General features: G+C 45.6%; 1 protein-coding gene across 7 annotated transcripts in view; it reads right to left on the bottom strand.

The window, feature by feature from the left end:
* SRGAP3 (SLIT-ROBO Rho GTPase activating protein 3) overlaps nt 1–17,308 on the bottom strand; it is a 354,753-nt gene that overhangs the window by 134,125 nt on the left and 203,320 nt on the right. For all 7 annotated transcript variants that reach the window (XR_008297014.1, XM_053219015.1, XM_053219016.1 and 4 more), the window contains one exon: nt 1,870–2,062. Coding sequence is in view for 4 of the 7 variants with exons in the window: in XM_027042537.2 (XP_026898338.1) it covers nt 1,870–2,062 (193 nt within the window). In the remaining 3 variants the exon portion in view is untranslated. The remainder of the gene's footprint in view (nt 1–1,869; nt 2,063–17,308) is intronic.

Raw genomic sequence — 17,308 nt, 5'->3', positions numbered from 1 at the left:
GTCCACAGACACGTTTGGACAAGCTGCTTTTCTCAGAGCTTCACTGTCCTCATCTTTAAGATAGGCCAGTAACAGCCACCCAGCACAACGTGCTTGGTTATCGCACTCAATAAATTGTCATTGCTGTTGCTATTACTAAAAGATAGGCAAGAGAAGGCACCAAAACATGAGCCATGTTTGCTTCTGAGTGGCAGGACTCTGCGAGTGACTTTTTTCCTCCTATTTGTCTGTATTTTCTAAATTGTATACAATGAGCATTTTACCTTCATCATTTAGGAGGTGAGGGGGAGCACATTTTCTCAAAAAAATCTATCAGAAAAATGAGATTATGTGTGTGAAAGGGCCTAGACACTGCCTGGGAGGAGGTTATTGATAGAAGCTTCCTCCTGCAGCCTAAGTTTGAATAGAGATTGGTTAAAAAAAAACAAGCATGGTATTTGCAAAGATATAATAAATTTTTGCCCCTTGATAAAGCAATCCGCACGAAAGTGAGTGTTCACATGGTGTGGCACAGACCAAAGGAAATGTTTAAGGGAATTTAAAGGAAGAGCATTCCTTGGCCATAGCAGTACACAAAAAAAAATATACGTAAGAAGGTGGAAGCAAGCCAGTGTCCCCTGACAGGCGATGTGCTCTACACATACAGTGGAATATTACTCAGCCTTCAAAAGGGCACATGCTACAATATGGAAGAACCTGGAGGTTATACTAAGAGAAAGAAGCCAGTCCCTAAGGGCAACTACTGTATGAGTCCACTTATATGAGGTCCCTAGTGTAGTGAGATCCGTAGAGGCAGAGAGTAGAATGGTGGCTGCCAGGGTCTGGAGGGAGAGGAAATGGGGAGTTAGTGTCTGATGGGTACAGTGATGCTGCTTTGCAAAAGGAAAAGCATTACGGGGTTTGTATGGTGGTGATGGATGCACAATACCATGAGTATCCTTAACACTACATAATCGTACATTTTAAAATGGTTAACACGGTACAGTTTATATTACATACATTTTACCACATTTTTTTTTTAATGTAGAGAGAAAAACGGGATGGAACCCAGAGGAAGGAGGAATGGGTCGGGGTTGGGGGGGCGGGCGGTTGAAGTAAGTTGCAGATGCCCTGCCTTGAGGGCGACTGGCTGGAGACACAGCAGGTAGAGGAGGAGGAGGAGGTCCTGGCAGCGTGACAGCGGGAGAGAGGGCTACAGAGCGCCGCCCTGCGGAGTGAACGCTGCCCCTGAGCGGCTGCTACCTCCTACCTGCACTGAGGAGGCTGGCCCCACGCGGGTTCTGGACAAAGCGGTTTTGTGTCGCTGGCGGACTCGGCCAGCCACATCAGTGCCTGAGCAGATCCGAGCTCACAAACCCCAAGTTTGGAGTGTGAGAAATCAGGGCCCGGGAGGTTGCGTATCATAAATTGACAAGGCAGAAAAAGAACCTGGGCACGGCTCCTCCAGAGGAGTAGCAAAGGGGGATGCGTTGAGCATCACTTCCACGGAGAAGAGATTCTGAGGTCACTGTGCTGAAGGAATGGGGAAGTGGGCTGGCTGACCCCCAGATAAAAGAGAACTGGGTAGAGTCAGGATGTCCTGAAAAAGGGGGGGGGGGGGATGTCACGCTGGCCCAAATAAAGACTAGTACAATGCCTGGTGCATAGTGGGATAGCGGTAGACAATTTACTGAGCATTTACTGTCTGCGCTAAGCACGGCTCTTCTGTTTCTCATCTATTCCCTACAGCATCCTCCCCGCGTGGGAACTATTTGGATCTTCACTTCACGCGGAGGAAGTCAGGCACAGAAAGGTCAGTAACCCAGGATCGGCCTCCTTTGTGCTTTGCTGCCTCCCACCGGCCCAGGCCCCGGCCCGGCCCGCTCTCACTTGAACTGGTGCTCCCGGGAACTGCGGATCTTGGAGGAGAAGCGCTCGGCCAGCTTCTCCAGGCTGCGGGAGTACTCGAGCTCAATCTCAGCTTTGCGGCGGAAGAACTCCTGGAGGTCCTGGAGCAGCTGCAGGCGCGACTCGGACTGCTGCTCCAGGCATTTGAACTGCTCCACCAGCTGCGTGCGGATCTCTGCGGGCAGAGGCAAGGCGCAGCGGCGTTAGGCTGTGCTCGGGGACAGCAGTGGGACCCGCCCGGCTGACCCAGGGCCCCATCGCAGGCACTGCAATTCCTGCAGCCCCCTCCCCGCCGCCACCCTCCGCGTGCCCCGACCCCAGCTTCTGCAGGCACTGGCACAAGGACAGGGCGGCTCTTGTCACGTGGTCTAACCCAATGTTTCCCAAAGGTGAATCATTGTATGTCACCACCTTGGTTTTTGCCATATCCATATGCCGCCAACGTTATTGTTTCTTCCACACGATCTAGTGAATTGGCTCACTTTTTTTACTGAAATGAACTTACTTGAAGTGAACGTTTTTGTGTCACTACGCTGAGGGAAAAACTAGGCCCACTTGCCATCCTGGGGCACGGAAAATGAGTTCAACGAAAACAAAAATTTTGTAAAATTCTATCCAGAGACCGATGCTTACCAAAGGCCCTGAGCCCAAGCTGCCTGCTCTCTACCAACAAAAGGAAAATGGGAGTGTGCAAGGCGCTAAAACCCTTCTCCAGATGCAGTCGGGCCTGAGAGAGGCTGAGAAGGGGATGTGTGTGTGGGGGGGGGGGGGGGGGGGACTCTTGGGTTTCAGTGTTACTTAAGGCCACATCTGTGTTCCACTTTACATCACCTTGAGGTCCATGCATAAACATCTCAAGTACCCCTAGAGGAATGTCACCCACCCTCCAGGAAATACTGACCGCAAACCAGATCTGTGCAACCAGGGCAAAAGTTCAAAAGCTGGGGAGGTAGAGATAAAAGTCACAGCCAAATCCCAATAACTATGGCCAACCTCATCTTCAAACCCGTAGTGCTGTGCTGTCGCTGCAGCTGTCTCTCTGCTTTAACTCCTTCCCTGCCATCCCACAAGCTACTCAACACCTCAGTCTCCCCACAGCACTCTGCTCACACAAACTCCCTGCTCGAAACATCCCACAGCCTGCTTCTGAGTATTAAGCCCAACTCCTTAGCATGGAATTTAAGGCCACCAGCCACCCAGCCACAAACTTTACTACTCAGGGTTTACCCCCAGTAGACTCTTGAGACCATTCAAACTCGTCCTTGAAATGTCCAATCCCACCTGCATAAACAGGCACTCTGTCTGAAATGATGGCCAACACTATCTCAGCATCCTTCAGAGAAGTGGTCTTCACAGGGGGCCTCCCCATGCTGGGGTACACAAAGGCTTCCCCTGGGGGTATGCAGGCAGGAAAAGTACAAGGGAATCAGCAGGAGATCCTGTTTCCATCCCCACTCTTCCCTGCTCTGCCTGAGAATGTGTCTCAGTCTAGATGGCATGCCTGCCCTCCTTCCCCACTTCCCTCTTCACACCTGCTTTGCAGAAGAAAGACCAACTTCCTTGTCCATTCACAATCTATGGTGCAGTGCCCCTAAGTGTCAAGATGTCTGGGTCCCCCCCAAAATGGATGATTTAGCCTGTTGATGTTTGCAAATCTTCCTTTGGCATCATGAACGTTTGCTCCTCAAAGAGTGGTCTGTGGACCAGGGGGCTTGTTAGAAAAGCAGAATCTCAGACCCCAATGCAGAACTTCTGATTCAGAGCCTACATTTTAGCAAGATCCTCAGGTGGTCCTTATGTCCCTGAGAGTATGAGAAGCACTGCCGTCAACCATCCCATCCATCTCCTAATGAGAAGCATTTCCCACACTATTGTACTTTTTATGTTTAGTCATTATTTATCAAATGTGTAAAATATTGATATAATTTTGATAAATTGTATATGTGATCACTGTAATGACAAATCAATCCAAAAGAAAGATACTTAGAGCTTTTATGGGCAAAGGAAACATTTTAAATGTCCACTTCAATTTATATACATGTTTTGGATCCAAAGAAGTATGATAGAGGGGCAGCTGGGTAGCTCAGTCAGTTGAGCATCTGACTTCAGCTCAGGTCATGATCTCACAGCTCATGGGTTCGAGCCCCACATTGGGCTCTGTACTGACAGCTTGGAGCCCGGAGCCTGCTTCAGATTCTGGGTCTCCCTCTATCTCCGCCCCTCCCCCACTTATGCTTTGCCTCTCTCTCTCAAAAATAAAATAAACATTAAAAAAAAGAAATGTGATAATCAATAAAAGAATTTCAAGTATAAAAATATATTAAGATAAAATTGTTAGAGAAATATAAGGGAATTATGAGTCCAAAAAGGTAAAGAAAAGTGCAATATAAAATTTCTGACTTATCTGGGTAATTTTTGATGGATAGTGGTGGATACCAGTGCATTATGGCATTTATCCTATTACCTGGAGATTCCCTCATGACTACATACCCAAAACAAATCCAGAGTTTATGTCCACCAAAAAAATATATAGAAGAATACTTACAGTAGCTTTCTGGCCAAATAATAGAAACAACCCAAAATGTCCATTAAGAGTAGACAAAACCTTTTTTTATTGAGATTTCAATGGAATACTATATAACAATGGAAAAGATGAACTCCCGCTACCTGCCACGACATACTTGAATCTCCCAGACCTTATGTTGGTTGAAAGAAGCCAGAACAAATGAGAGCATGCAAAACTAGTGTATGGTGACAGGGGTCAGAGAAATGGTTACTGTTGGAGAGGCACTAACTGGCAGGAGGCAAAAGGGTGCCTTCTAGAACACTGGAGATATACTATACCTCGATTTGGGTGGCAGGTACACTGGTAAAAAAGAACTGAGTGGCATACCTGAGATCTGTGCATGCTGCTGTATATAAGCGATCCTGCGATAAAGAGGCCAAATTAAAAATGCTATGTTAGTTTCCATTTGATGCATTTAAGAGAGTAGTGTAATTTTATGGTACAAGGTCAATATTTACAATATGACATAAATGAGATCCTTTGTAACTACTTAAAGTTACAATGAAATTTTTTCAGATGTCGAGTTAAAATGTGTGAGGCAAGAGAGTTTTCCCCCACCAAGTTCACTTAGAGGGCAGGCACGCAAAAGAGCTTAAACCCTGCTTGAGAGCCCCTGTCAAGGACAGCTCCTCCCAGGGAGTCCTGGACCGCTGTCTTGGCCCTACTCTGAACTCACACGGTACTTCCAGTTTGTCTCTGCCTCGTGCTGTTGTTTTCATTCTTTCAGTATGTGTGTCATAGCTGCCTTACCTCCTCAAATGAAATTTAAGCTCTGCAGGTGGGTTTTCCCCACACGTAATAGATCATCAGGAGATCAATATCTGCATATTTATCTTTACCAAGTGCTTTCACCCAAGGACATTAAGTGTTGTGATTATGGGAGTCTCACTCGACACAAACATATGCAAAAACCACACTCACACACCAGACACCCCCCCCCCCACACACACACACACCATGACATTATTATCCATTTTTTAGAGGAAGAAACCATGGCTCTGTATAAACTACAATCAGGAACTTATCCAAGGTCACATTTTGTTCCCTGAACTGTAACACAGGTGCGCCTATGACACGGCCTACTTGTTACATTGGATCGAGATGCCATTACTCCCCAAAGGGTAAGCCCTGCCATGTCAACACATAGTTATAAAAATGCTTTCCAAATATTTTTCAAATTACTTTCAGACTCTATACTATTTGGGACTCAAAATAATCTTAATAATAATTACTAGCACTTACGGAGTCTGTCATTTGTTGCAGGCCCAGTGCTGACTTCTTTACATATTTATCTCACATGATCTGTATAGCTTCCCCATAAGGCAGGTGCTACTAGTGTTCCTTCCCCATTTTCTCCCCCCAGAGATGAGGAGGTAGAGGCTCAGAGGTAAGCAGCCTCTGTTCATAACAGCTGGTATGTTGCAATTAATCTAGGAATCAAGCCCAGATCCCTCAGATGGGAGCAATGACCTTTCAGGTATCTAACTAGACTCAGACCACATTATTTTTTAAAAAAACACTTTAATCCATCTGTCTTCAACCTCTTGTATCCTATTTGTAACAGGATGGTGGTCTAAAGAGTATTATTAATCAGAAATGCTGTAGCCACTGCTTTCCTCCATTACAGGGCATAATCAGGAGCCAATGTTCACATATTTTAGAGGAAAAACTCATAAATCACACTGTGATGACAGAAGAGGATTTGGAAGGAGCAGAGAATCTCCCCCAATTCATACCACCAGCTGGAGCCTCCAGGCTGGGTCGTGCATAGAACCTTCCAGCAGCTTGGACAGCTCAGAGTCAGATCTTTCTAGCAGGAAACGGTCCTGGCCGGATCTCAGACTGCAGCTTGCCCACGCTCTCTCTGGAACCCTGAAAGGATTTGATTACCCATCTCGTTATTTCTAACTCCTTTCCAAGTTGCTCCTCCTTGGAGCTGGCACAGAGTTGGGTTTTCTCCTTGAAGATTTCAAAGGAGCGACAAAAATAAAATAAAACAGAACTGCTCCCAAGGCTCAGACTCCAGTCAGCAGACGTTCCCCCCAGGGGGCGGTTCCAGCCACAGCAGAGCACTGAGTGGCAGAAAAATTAAAAGCGGGTGGGGCAGGGAAGAGAAGGGGTTTGGAAAGTCGGTAAAGGCTTTCTGTTCTCAAAACCTTGGAACAGACCTCTCTGATCACCTAGTGCAGCCTCTTGGTTTTACAGATAGAGGCCTGAGGCCCAAAGAAGGGGCAGAACTAATTCTGACACCCCAGTCTCCTGAAGCACAGCTCTCCGGTGTCACTCTCCTGATAGAATTCTCCATGGCTCCCTGCAGCTAATAGGATCAAAACCAAACTCCTCTGACATTCAAAGCCCAAAAATTTACAGCCTGCCTATCCATTCCCCATAAAGCTCCTGTAACAGTCCCACCAAAGACCACTGTGCCTGTGCCAATGTCATCACCCATGGCAACACTCAGGGCGACCCGCCTTTACAGCTGAACAAGTATCCTCACCCTCTCCATCCCACTCATAACCACACCTCACAAGCAGAGGCTACAGATCTTCTTCAGGTTCAAGGTAATTAGAAATTCTACTTTTTAAAAAATTAATAGATTTTTTTTAGAGAAGCTTTAGGTTTACAGACAGATTAACCAGAAAGGGCAGGGAGTTCCCATATACTCCCTCTCACTCCCCTGCATGGCTTCTCCTATTGTCAACCTCTTGCATTGGTGTGGTCCATTTGTTACAAATTGATGGACAAAAACTAATATGTTACTATTAACTGAAGTCCATAGTTTACATTAGGTCTTGCTCTTTGTGTTTTACATTGCGCAAGTTTGAACAAATGCATAATGTCATGTGGCTATTGTTACGGTATCATACACAGTATTCTAAAACCCCCATGTTCTGCCTACTGGTCTCTCCCTCCTCTCTACAACTTCTGGAAACTACTCAGCTTTTTACTATCTCTCTGATTTTGCCTTTTCCAGAATGCCATATACTTGGAATCATATATTATGTAGGCTCTTTAAGCAGGTTTCTTTTAGCATTAAGCATTTTAAAAGTTCCTCCATGTCTTTTCACAGTTTGGCAGTTCTTTTTATCACTAAATAATATTGCATTGTATGGAATAATATTCAGTTTGTTTATTCATTCACCTACCAAAAGACATTTTGATACATACCAATTTGGGGGAAGTATGAATGTTTTGCGCAAGCCAAATAAGTTTTCCAACTCATTTGGAGAAATACCTTTTTTGTGTTAATTAATAACTATATTTAAGAGAAGTTTTAGGCTTACAGAAAAAAAAGGAGTTCTATTTTTAGACAGGAAATACAGGAATTTTAAAAAATTAGTACAGGAGGGCACCTTGGGATGAGCACTGGGTGTTGTATGGAAACCAATTTGACAATAAATTTCATATATTGAATAAATAAATAAATAAAATTTAAAAATGAGTACAAAATTCAAAAGGTAGAAAGGGTATAAGGAAAAAAATTAGGGGTGCCTGGGTGGCTCAGTTGGTTAAGCATTCAACTGTAGATTTCAGCTCAGGTCATGATCTTATGGTTCGTGAGTTCAAGCCCTGCACTGGGAGCCAGTGTGCAGCCTACTTGGAATTCATTCTCTCTCTCTCTCTCTCTCTCTCTCTCTCTCTCTGCCCCTCCCCAGCTCTCTCCCTCTCTCTCTCTCTCTCTCTGCCCCTCCCCAGCTCTCTCCCTCCCCTCCCCTCAATAAATAAATAAACTTAAAAAAAAAAATCTCTCTCCCACCCCTGTCCACCAGCCACCTAGTCCCCCCTCTAATAAGGCAACCAAGTTACGAGGTTCCTGTGCATCCTTCTAGAAATAATGGCATATTTCAAATACACATCTTCCCTGTTTTTACAGACATAGTAGCATATCATTCAGAGCATCCTGTACCTTACCTTTTTCTTTTAAGAATACATTGGGGAGGGGTGCCTGAGGGGTTGGTTAAGCACCTGACTCTTGATTTAAGCTGTCAGAGGGGAGCCTGCTTAGGATCCTCTCTCTTCTCCCTCTACCCCACCTTCCCCCCTCAAAATAAATAAATAAACATTAAAAAAAAAAAAGAATACACTGGGGAGATCAGTCCACATCATTTTATAAAGAACTTCCTCGTTCCGTTTTACAGTAGTACAGAATTCCACTGTCAAAATGTAAAAAAATTTTTAGCCAGCGCCCTTTGCATTGTTTGTAATCCTTTACTATAATCATCAACAATGCTGGCATGAATAACCATATGCAAGCTTTGTTTTGCACATGTGCAGGTATACCATCTGTGTGACGAATTCTTCATGTGGAAGTCGAAGATCAAAAGGAATTTGCATCACTATATTTTGCATTAGAACCTTGAGATTGCTACACTGCCCTCCTCCGAAGTTGTACCAATTTGTACCTTCACCAGAAATCTATGAGTGGGTCATGGGGCCTATTTAAAAACACAGATATGTTGAAATTTGCTTCAAAATAGCCTTGGGCGGTGGGCTGGGGAGTGGCAGGCTTAAAAGTAACACAAGATTGGCCTTGTCATTGATGAAGTTTAGTTGTGGTGATGGATATGAGGAAGAAGCTTGTTATTTATGCTCTCTGCTTTGGGAGTGTTTGAAACTTTCCACAATAAAAAAGAGAAAAAAAAAAAAAAAAAAAGAAAGAAAGGCAGACAAAGTCAGTAACTTGATACAAAGCCTGCAGCTCTGGTTAACAGGTCTGACCAGTTAGGAATGCCAATAACTTGTCCCCAGAGGCCTCTGCCCCCAGCCTGCAGATGGGTTAGAGGGGCCAGAGTGTGACCCTAAGAGCAACTTTAAATCCAGTTTCCCAGGCCCCACCCAATCCTAATCCTTGGATCCGGTCCTGAGAACTGGGTGAATTTTCTGACACCTCCTGGGATGATGAGGCCCCGCTTTCAAGTTGTACTTATCCTGAAAATCAGGATCAAGTGAGCATTTGCCACCCCCCACCCTGCTCCACAGAGGCAGCTGGCACACCCTCCCTGGTAGAGTTTCAGGGACTAACAAGGAGGATGAACAGCTGACAGTACCTCATCACATCTATGCACAATCCCACCTCATTATCACCACGTCCTTTGAGGCCGGTGCTATTAACATTCCTATTTCGTACAAGAAGCAATTGAGACTCGAGGAGTGCCAGTGATTTGCCCTGGGGGTCACCCAGAAATTGGCAGAGCCAGGGCTCAAATCCAGAGTAAGGGGCAGACAGGAACCAAGATTACCTGGTCTCCAGGTCAAGGTGCTTTCCCTGGAGGATCCAATGTCTACCCTTTCAGGGATCATGTCCCATTCCACCTCCTGTCTCCATCCCGCACTCCATCTGTCATCCTGTTGCCATTCTCACTGGCCCTGGCTGTCACTGTATCCAGCCCAGTGCATCCTGACCTTGACCTCAAGCCCTCCTGTGGTGGAGGGAAACATCAGCTTGGTAGCACAACGTAGCAGGCTCTGGGGTTTACCTGCCCAGGGGATTCAAATCCTAGCCCTGCTACACGTTTAGCCAAACGAACTTGGGCATGTTTGTTTCATTTCCCTGTGACTCAGTTTCCTCTGTAAAATGGGGATGATAATAATCTACTTGGTATTGTTGTAAGGATGGTAAGTGGTCATTCAAGAAAGCTCTTAGTTCAGTGCTTCATCTGTTTTAGCACTGCACTGTCCAACACAGTGGCCACTAGCCATATGTGGCCATTTAAATTTAATTAAGATGAAAAATTCATTTCTCAGTTGCACTTGCCACATTTCAAGTTCTCAAAAGCATCTGTGGCTAGTGGCTACCGTATTGGACGGAGCAGAGTGTTTGCAGCACTGCAGAAACTTCTATTGGATAGCACTGTATTAGAGGCTTAATGAAAGCTCCTGTTAGCTACAATTATCATTTATTAATATTGTTTTCTGTGGCCGGCCCAACAGCTGGCGTGCTGAAGGAGTCCGTTGCCATCCAACTCCAGCCTTAGGGGAGGGAGGTGGTATAGCAGAGTGGACAGACCCACGGAGCCTGGACTCCAGCCGCTGTCACAAGGCAGAATATTGTCTCTGCCAGATATGCATTTGGAGGTCTTGGGAAGGCAGGTGATTTTCTCTGAGCTGTTTTCCCATCTGCGAAGGGCAGGTAACCATGCTCATCCTACAGGGCTATGGCAAGGATCAAACTAGAAATGTGCGTAATGTGTCGGGCACCTAGGAGACCCTGGGCAAGCAGCCTCCACAGAGAGGTGGCACACACTCACGGGCTTTGGGGACATGGGAAGGGCATATGTTCACGGGCTTTGGGGACAGCCAGCCTGGGCACAAGCCTGGCTTTCTCCACTTTGTGGAAGTCAGTTCAGCTTCCTGAGTGTTTTCTCACCTACAAAATGGGGAATAATAATACCTTCCTCTCAGATTTGTCAAAAGAGAGATGGTATGCATGTCAAGTGCCTGGCATGATGCCTGGTGCATAGTAGATAAGCCATAAACGGCAGGAATGAGCCATCACTGCTACTGTAGCCATGTAGACTGAGCATGGGGCACACTGGGCACTGAGCTAGGTGTTCCCCGAGGCCCATCTCATGCCCTGCCAACACAACCCCACCAAGCAGGTTGTATTCTATTACTGGGGATCATCCTTGGGGCCACTCAGCATGGTTCCCCCCTCCTCCTGCCCTCCCTGAAAGCCTGGACCCACATTTCTTTCCTTCTCTGGGCCCTGCACCAAAGGCTTCCTCGGCCTGCACACGGCCTCTGCACCTCCACCCTTCTCCCAGCCTCCCGTTTGTGAAGGAGTGGCTTGTCCTAAGTGCCCCAAGGCCTCCAGAGGGTGCCCAGGCTCTGCACCATGCCACACCAGAGGGCACCAGCTGCTTGGCCAGCCCCAGCAGCCAGCACCGTTTCCCCGGCAACCACAACTGGGGAAGGCCCCCTGCACGCCACCCTCCCTGCCTGCGCTGTGGGTGAAGCCTGCTGGGTTGGTGATGGGGAGCAAGCTCCTCACTGAGCCTTCTCTGCAGACGTGAACCAGTTCCTGGCACTGTGTACTGTGTCTCCTTCATTGGGCCGAGGACCCCTACCAAGGGTATCAGTGTGTCCTGTATTAAACTTGATCAAGCCCATTCACACCCATCATTGCTTCTGACCACAGAAGAAGGCGGCAGGGAGAGGGTGGGTATCACACCATAAATGAGGAAAGTGAGGCCCAGGAGAAGGGAAAGCACCTGTCTGAATCACAGATTCAAAGTTGGTCCCACCTGGCCCTGCCAGTCTCTGTGCCAGTCTAGCTCCGCTCCCCACCAATCAAAGCAAATCAACCCCATATTAGAACTGTTTCTCATATCTTTTCATTACCCCAGCCCTAAATCAATGGGCAGCTGTGTGATGCAATGCCAAGATCTGGATCTGGTATCAGACTTGCTGAGTTCAGAGAACGGCTTTGAAGCTTGCTAGCTGTGTGACCTTCAGCAAGTCAGTAACGTCTCTGGGCCTTGGCTTTACCATCTGCAAAATGGAGGGAATAACACTAAATGATTATTGTGCTGACTGTTTTCCATGAATTGTCTCCTGAATCAGGCAAAGCAGTGGATATTATGCGAAAGCCTTGGGAAGAACTACTACTGTTCCCTGATTTTGCAGAGGAAAACACTAAGGCACAGAGAGGTGAAATTACTTGCCCGATTTCACCTAGACTGTAAGGAGTCTTCTGTTTCCAAATCTGTACCACTTGCCAGAGATGTTTCCTGAGCACTTGCCATAAGTCCTGTACCAAGTCAGCCAAGACACTCTGTCTTCACCCATCTACTATTCCTCAGAAGAGTGAAAGCCAGGCTTAGCACAGATAATCAAAGCACATCAACTCCTGACGCTTCCTGGAAGCAAATTACATCTGCTTCCAGCTTTCTTGAAGGGTGAGGGAACACATAAGCTGCTGAAATGATTGGCATCTCCCCCTCCTCTTCCCAGCACCACCCCCTCCCCCAGAAGGGAAGCACAGTATATGAGCCAGTGTTATGAGAAACTAACAGTTACTTAATAATGGTGATGATAATGCTGCAGGAAAATCTTCCTCTAAGTAAGAAGAAATAATATGGTCCCCAAACACATTAGGGAATTAGCATTGGATATACATCCATGGCTGAAGAGATGGCAAACAGGAGATTCCCACTGCCCACTGTGGTCCCAAAGCAGAGACCGAGCTCCAAAACCCCCTAAGCACATTTACCTGGATTACTAAACCAGTTCCCTCAATCAGAAAGTGGACAGGAGAGTAGGTGGGAGAGAGGGTCTCCCCACAGCATCCATGCCATGTCTAAATAACAGCCATTCCCTCTCAAAAAGAAGTCAGACAGAAGTTGCTTCCCGGCTTTCCAGATGTTCAGCAAAATGCAAAGAATAGTCAGAATATAGCCACGCCTCCTCCTACCAGAAGCTCTGAGTTAAAGTGGGCCATGATCAATTTCAACATGAGATTAATATTCACGGCTTTGCTGCCCAATGGTCCCTGAAGGATCAGATGCATTTAAATGGGAAGAAATCAGGATTCATTAATGCCGAATTTCCAGCTGCGTCCTCTGACTAAAGATGCTTCTTTTTGTTTTCAATCCTGCCCCGCTTCTAGAACTGAAATAAAAGTCAGAAAGCTGAGGACCAGTCTGGAAACATCCAAGTGTTTCCCAGACTTCAGACCATCTATCCTGTAATTATTTAATGTATTTCTTTAAATCACCTCGCTTTTTTACATGGGATACTTTATAGTAGCATCAATAGAAAAACTTGAATCACTCATCATTAATGGAAGGTAACTGTAAAAATAAATACAATGGATGCAAAATAATATTAAATTCTACCCAGATTCTGTTGTCTGGGACCTACTTTCTTTTTGATAAAAGGAGTTTAATAAGTAGCAAGGAAGTGTTAAAGGCATGCCAGCACCTAATGGAGACTTTCTCTTTAAGGTAATAGGAAGGGTTGAAAAGGAATTCAAAAGAGTCTGGGAGTCATTGCTATTTAGTTTTGTCTCTGTGAACCACCTAAAATCATCCTACATCTATACCAACAGTGGTGTTCTCTCCCCACTTGCAAAAATGGTGGTGGTCCAACCCCTTAACTCACAGAGGAGTCAAAGAACAAGATCTTCACCCAGTGTGGAGCCAGAACCTGGGTCTCCCAATTCCTTGGCCGACGCTCAGCTATCCTGACTACAGTTCTTCATACACAAGTCCTTTCTGCCATGTTGTGATGAAAGGCAGCTAACCACAGTGCACAGAGCCTACCACGTTGGTTCCTCACAAATATTTTTACAAGAATCAATTCATCAGTCAAATGAAGTCATATATGTGGTAAGCTGAATAATGATCCCCAAGATATATTCAGCTCCTAATCCCTGGAGTGTGTGAGTGTTACCATAAAAGGCAGAAGAGGACTGTGCAGATGTGATTAAGGATCTTGAGATGGAGGAGATTATGCTGGCTTATCCAGGTGGAGTCCAAATGCAATTAGAAGTGTCCCTTTGGAGAGAGAAGGTAGGAGATGGACACAAACAGAAGAGGAAGAGGCAATGTGACCACGGAGGCAGAAACGGGAGTGTTGCAGCTACAAGCCAGGGAATGCCAGCAGCCACCAAAAGCAGGAAGAGGCAAGGAATGGTTCTCCCCTAGAGTCTCTGGAAGGAGTAGCGAGGCTCTGCCAACATCTTACTTTTGGCCCAGTGAAACAGAATTCTGACTTCAAAATTCTGGGTTTTAGAACTGTGAGAGAAGTAATGAGTGTTATTTTAAGTTACCAGGTTTGTAGTATTTGGTCACAGCAGCCATAGGAGACTAATACATTATACATCCCACCACTCTGAAAGCTCTCAAGAATGACAAAATATGATCTAAGTAGCGAATGATATAGCAAGTCAGATGACCATAACAGGCAGGGACCAGGGGTGCCAGAGGGTCAGCTGAGACCTCATGGAGGAGGAGAGCTAGGGCAGGACTTGCAGGATCTGTGCAAGCAGAGGGGAAGAGAAGGGCATCCTGTCATACACCCAAAAGCCTTTACTGGTTGCCTGCTATGTGTGTGTTAGAGGGCTGGAGGAGGGGAGATGGAAATTCATACACAATAGGATCCCTGCTCTCAGGGATCTCCCAATGCATTGGGAGGATAAGCCATACCTAGTTGAAAAAACATTTAGCAATATGAGATAGAATTACTCCCCTTCTAGGATCAGAGGTATACACACACAAAAAAATATATGTGCAGAGACATTTCTCACAGCATTGTTTGTAGAAGCGAAAACTTGGATGCAACATAGTCCAGCAGCAGGGGATTGGGTAAGTATCCTGGCACATCCACGCAACTCCCATGCGGTTTAGAAACCATGTCGTATAATGATAATGACCTTGAAAAATGCCTGTCATGTATAGTTAAATGACAAAGGTGGATTACAAAAATAGGATGTATAGTTTAGCCCTCCTAAGATGTAACTTCAGCTATTTATACCCAGAGAAATGACTATATTATACACCAAAATGTTGATTGTGGTTACCTCTACGTGGTGGGATCACAGATATTTTCACTTCTCCAGTAAATATTTACTGAGCGCCTCGGCACTAAGCCTTGGCTTGGCAAACTTTTTTGTAAGGGGTCTAGATAGTTCATATTTTACGCTTTGCAGGCCATACAATCTCTGTTGCAACTATTCGGCTCGGCCCTTGTAGCACAAGAGCAGTCACATCACAGACGGTACGCAATGAACGCACATGGCTGTGTTTCAATAAAACTTTATGTACAAAAACAGTTGATGGGCTGTACTTGGCCAATGTGTGCTGTAGGCTGCTAACCCCTGTACTAATCAGTGTGCTTTTTCTATATTATTCCAATGTTCCACATAATAGGTATTACACGTCTAATATGGGGAGAATCCACACATTTTTGAAAATACTCAGTATCAGCTAGCCCTGGCCTGAGAAGGCCACATTTGGGTCTAGTAGGGTGACATCTCCTCTAGGAGTGACAACCTTAAATATCCCCAGGGGTTGTTAGGAAAGCAAGAAAAATGGGATTAGAGACCTACTGTAAAACAATACAGAGAGCACAGATCTGACCAAATATATTCAAATTCACTCTTTAAAGCTACTGCTGTACCCGCTAAATAAAGATCTATAAACCTCCAGCTTATGACTCTGGAAAACCTTCCCAGAACACATCACTTTAGCCAGTGCCAGCCTTGCTGGATTCAAACCTGGAGCATGGTGGTCCCCACTCTGCCACAGCTGTCCCCACCTTGACCCCCATTAACTCATGCTGAAATGACCAGCCCAGGCAAGAGCTGCTAATCTTCACTGAGAAGGTGCCTCCGGCCATGTGTGCATTCACCTGACAGTAATGGGATGCAGGATGAATTTCCCTGACCGTCTGATGAGAATGCCACATGGAAGAATATCCAAGGCCACAGTGAAGCCCAAATATTTTATGCACTTTGCAGCTACTGCTCACCAAGGCTGGCCATGGGATGGAAGGCACTACACCAGGCTGAATGATTTATGTTTCTGAAAGCCATGTGAGTTATTACCCATTACCTCATCCTGGCAACTTTGCAAATTCTTGCCGATTGATTTTTGTAAAGGAGAGAAGGAGAAACAAGAAGGGTCTGATTTCGGGTGCGCACGTGTGTGTGTTGCACACACACACACACACACACACACACGTTTTCTTTTTAATCTTTGTAAAACTCTGCAAAGGTTTTCCAAGGGGATCTTTGCCCATTCCATAACAGGGGCAGAGATTAAATTTTCAAGGTCAGAGAGTGGGGCCTGCTTATTTGAAGGAGTTTCATTTTTACAGTGCGCATTAAGCAAGCCCTTACAATCACTGCTATCAATTCTCGTTGCCCATCAGTGAACCTTCAAGAGCAACTCTTCAGGAGACCCCCTACATGCCTCTGAGGATAGACAAAGTGCAGCAAAACATAAGAAAAGGAATCAAGCACCTTCTCAAATGCTAAGTCCAGCAAACTTCTAGGAAAAGCCTCAGGAAAAAAATCATTATAGCTGCCTAATGGCTTAATAATGGTTTCCAAGCCTGAGCGCAGATAATGCTGGCATATATACATGCTGTGGTCTGGTCAGGCTATTTCAGACTCAAACATGGACTTAAAGAAGTAAGTTCTGGGTCAGTTCCAGCTCTGCCTCAAGGCATCAACCTCATCCATAAACTGGGATTAATGATACCGACCTCCAAACTCTGGTAAAATCAAATTAGGAAATATATACATACATGAAAGAGTCCTGCAAACAGTTACACAAACGGGTGTGATTCTTCTTCATAGTATAATTATTATTACTGTATAAGAGTCCCTTACCTACCAATTAGTAAAAAAATGCCTGCACGCCCACCATCTGCAATAGTGACACGAGATCAACCGAAGAGGAAAAGGTTACATCTCCCTTAGCGGATGCATCTACCAGAATAGTAGCGAATTTCCACGGTCAGGCTACAATCCAATCATTCACACTTGGGCTCAGCACAAGCACTTACCACCCCAATATAAATCTATTTGTCCTCTTAACGCAATATGGAACTCTTTGCCAAGCTCATATTTCATGTCTTGAGTCCTATTACCAAAGAGGAAAAACACCTCGTGTTTATGAGCTTGCCACCTGGCAGCACAGTGTGGTGGGTTCTTTCTGCTCCCAGTTCAGGCGATAACTCTTTGTGAGACTTTGGGCGAAGAGCTTCACTACTCTAGGTCAGTCGTTTAGTGGGTTGTTTTTGTGGTCCTACCATGAACCAAGCTCTGGGCCTCAAATTCTGCAGAAAGTGGGGTCGTTGGATTAAGGTCTGCTTCAGCATTAAGAGTTTATTCTATGTCAAACAAGC

Source organism: Acinonyx jubatus, chromosome A2, assembly GCF_027475565.1.
Source record: "Acinonyx jubatus isolate Ajub_Pintada_27869175 chromosome A2, VMU_Ajub_asm_v1.0, whole genome shotgun sequence".
NCBI lineage: Eukaryota > Metazoa > Chordata > Mammalia > Carnivora > Felidae > Acinonyx > Acinonyx jubatus.
This window is presented reverse-complemented; position numbering and strand designations above follow the sequence as displayed.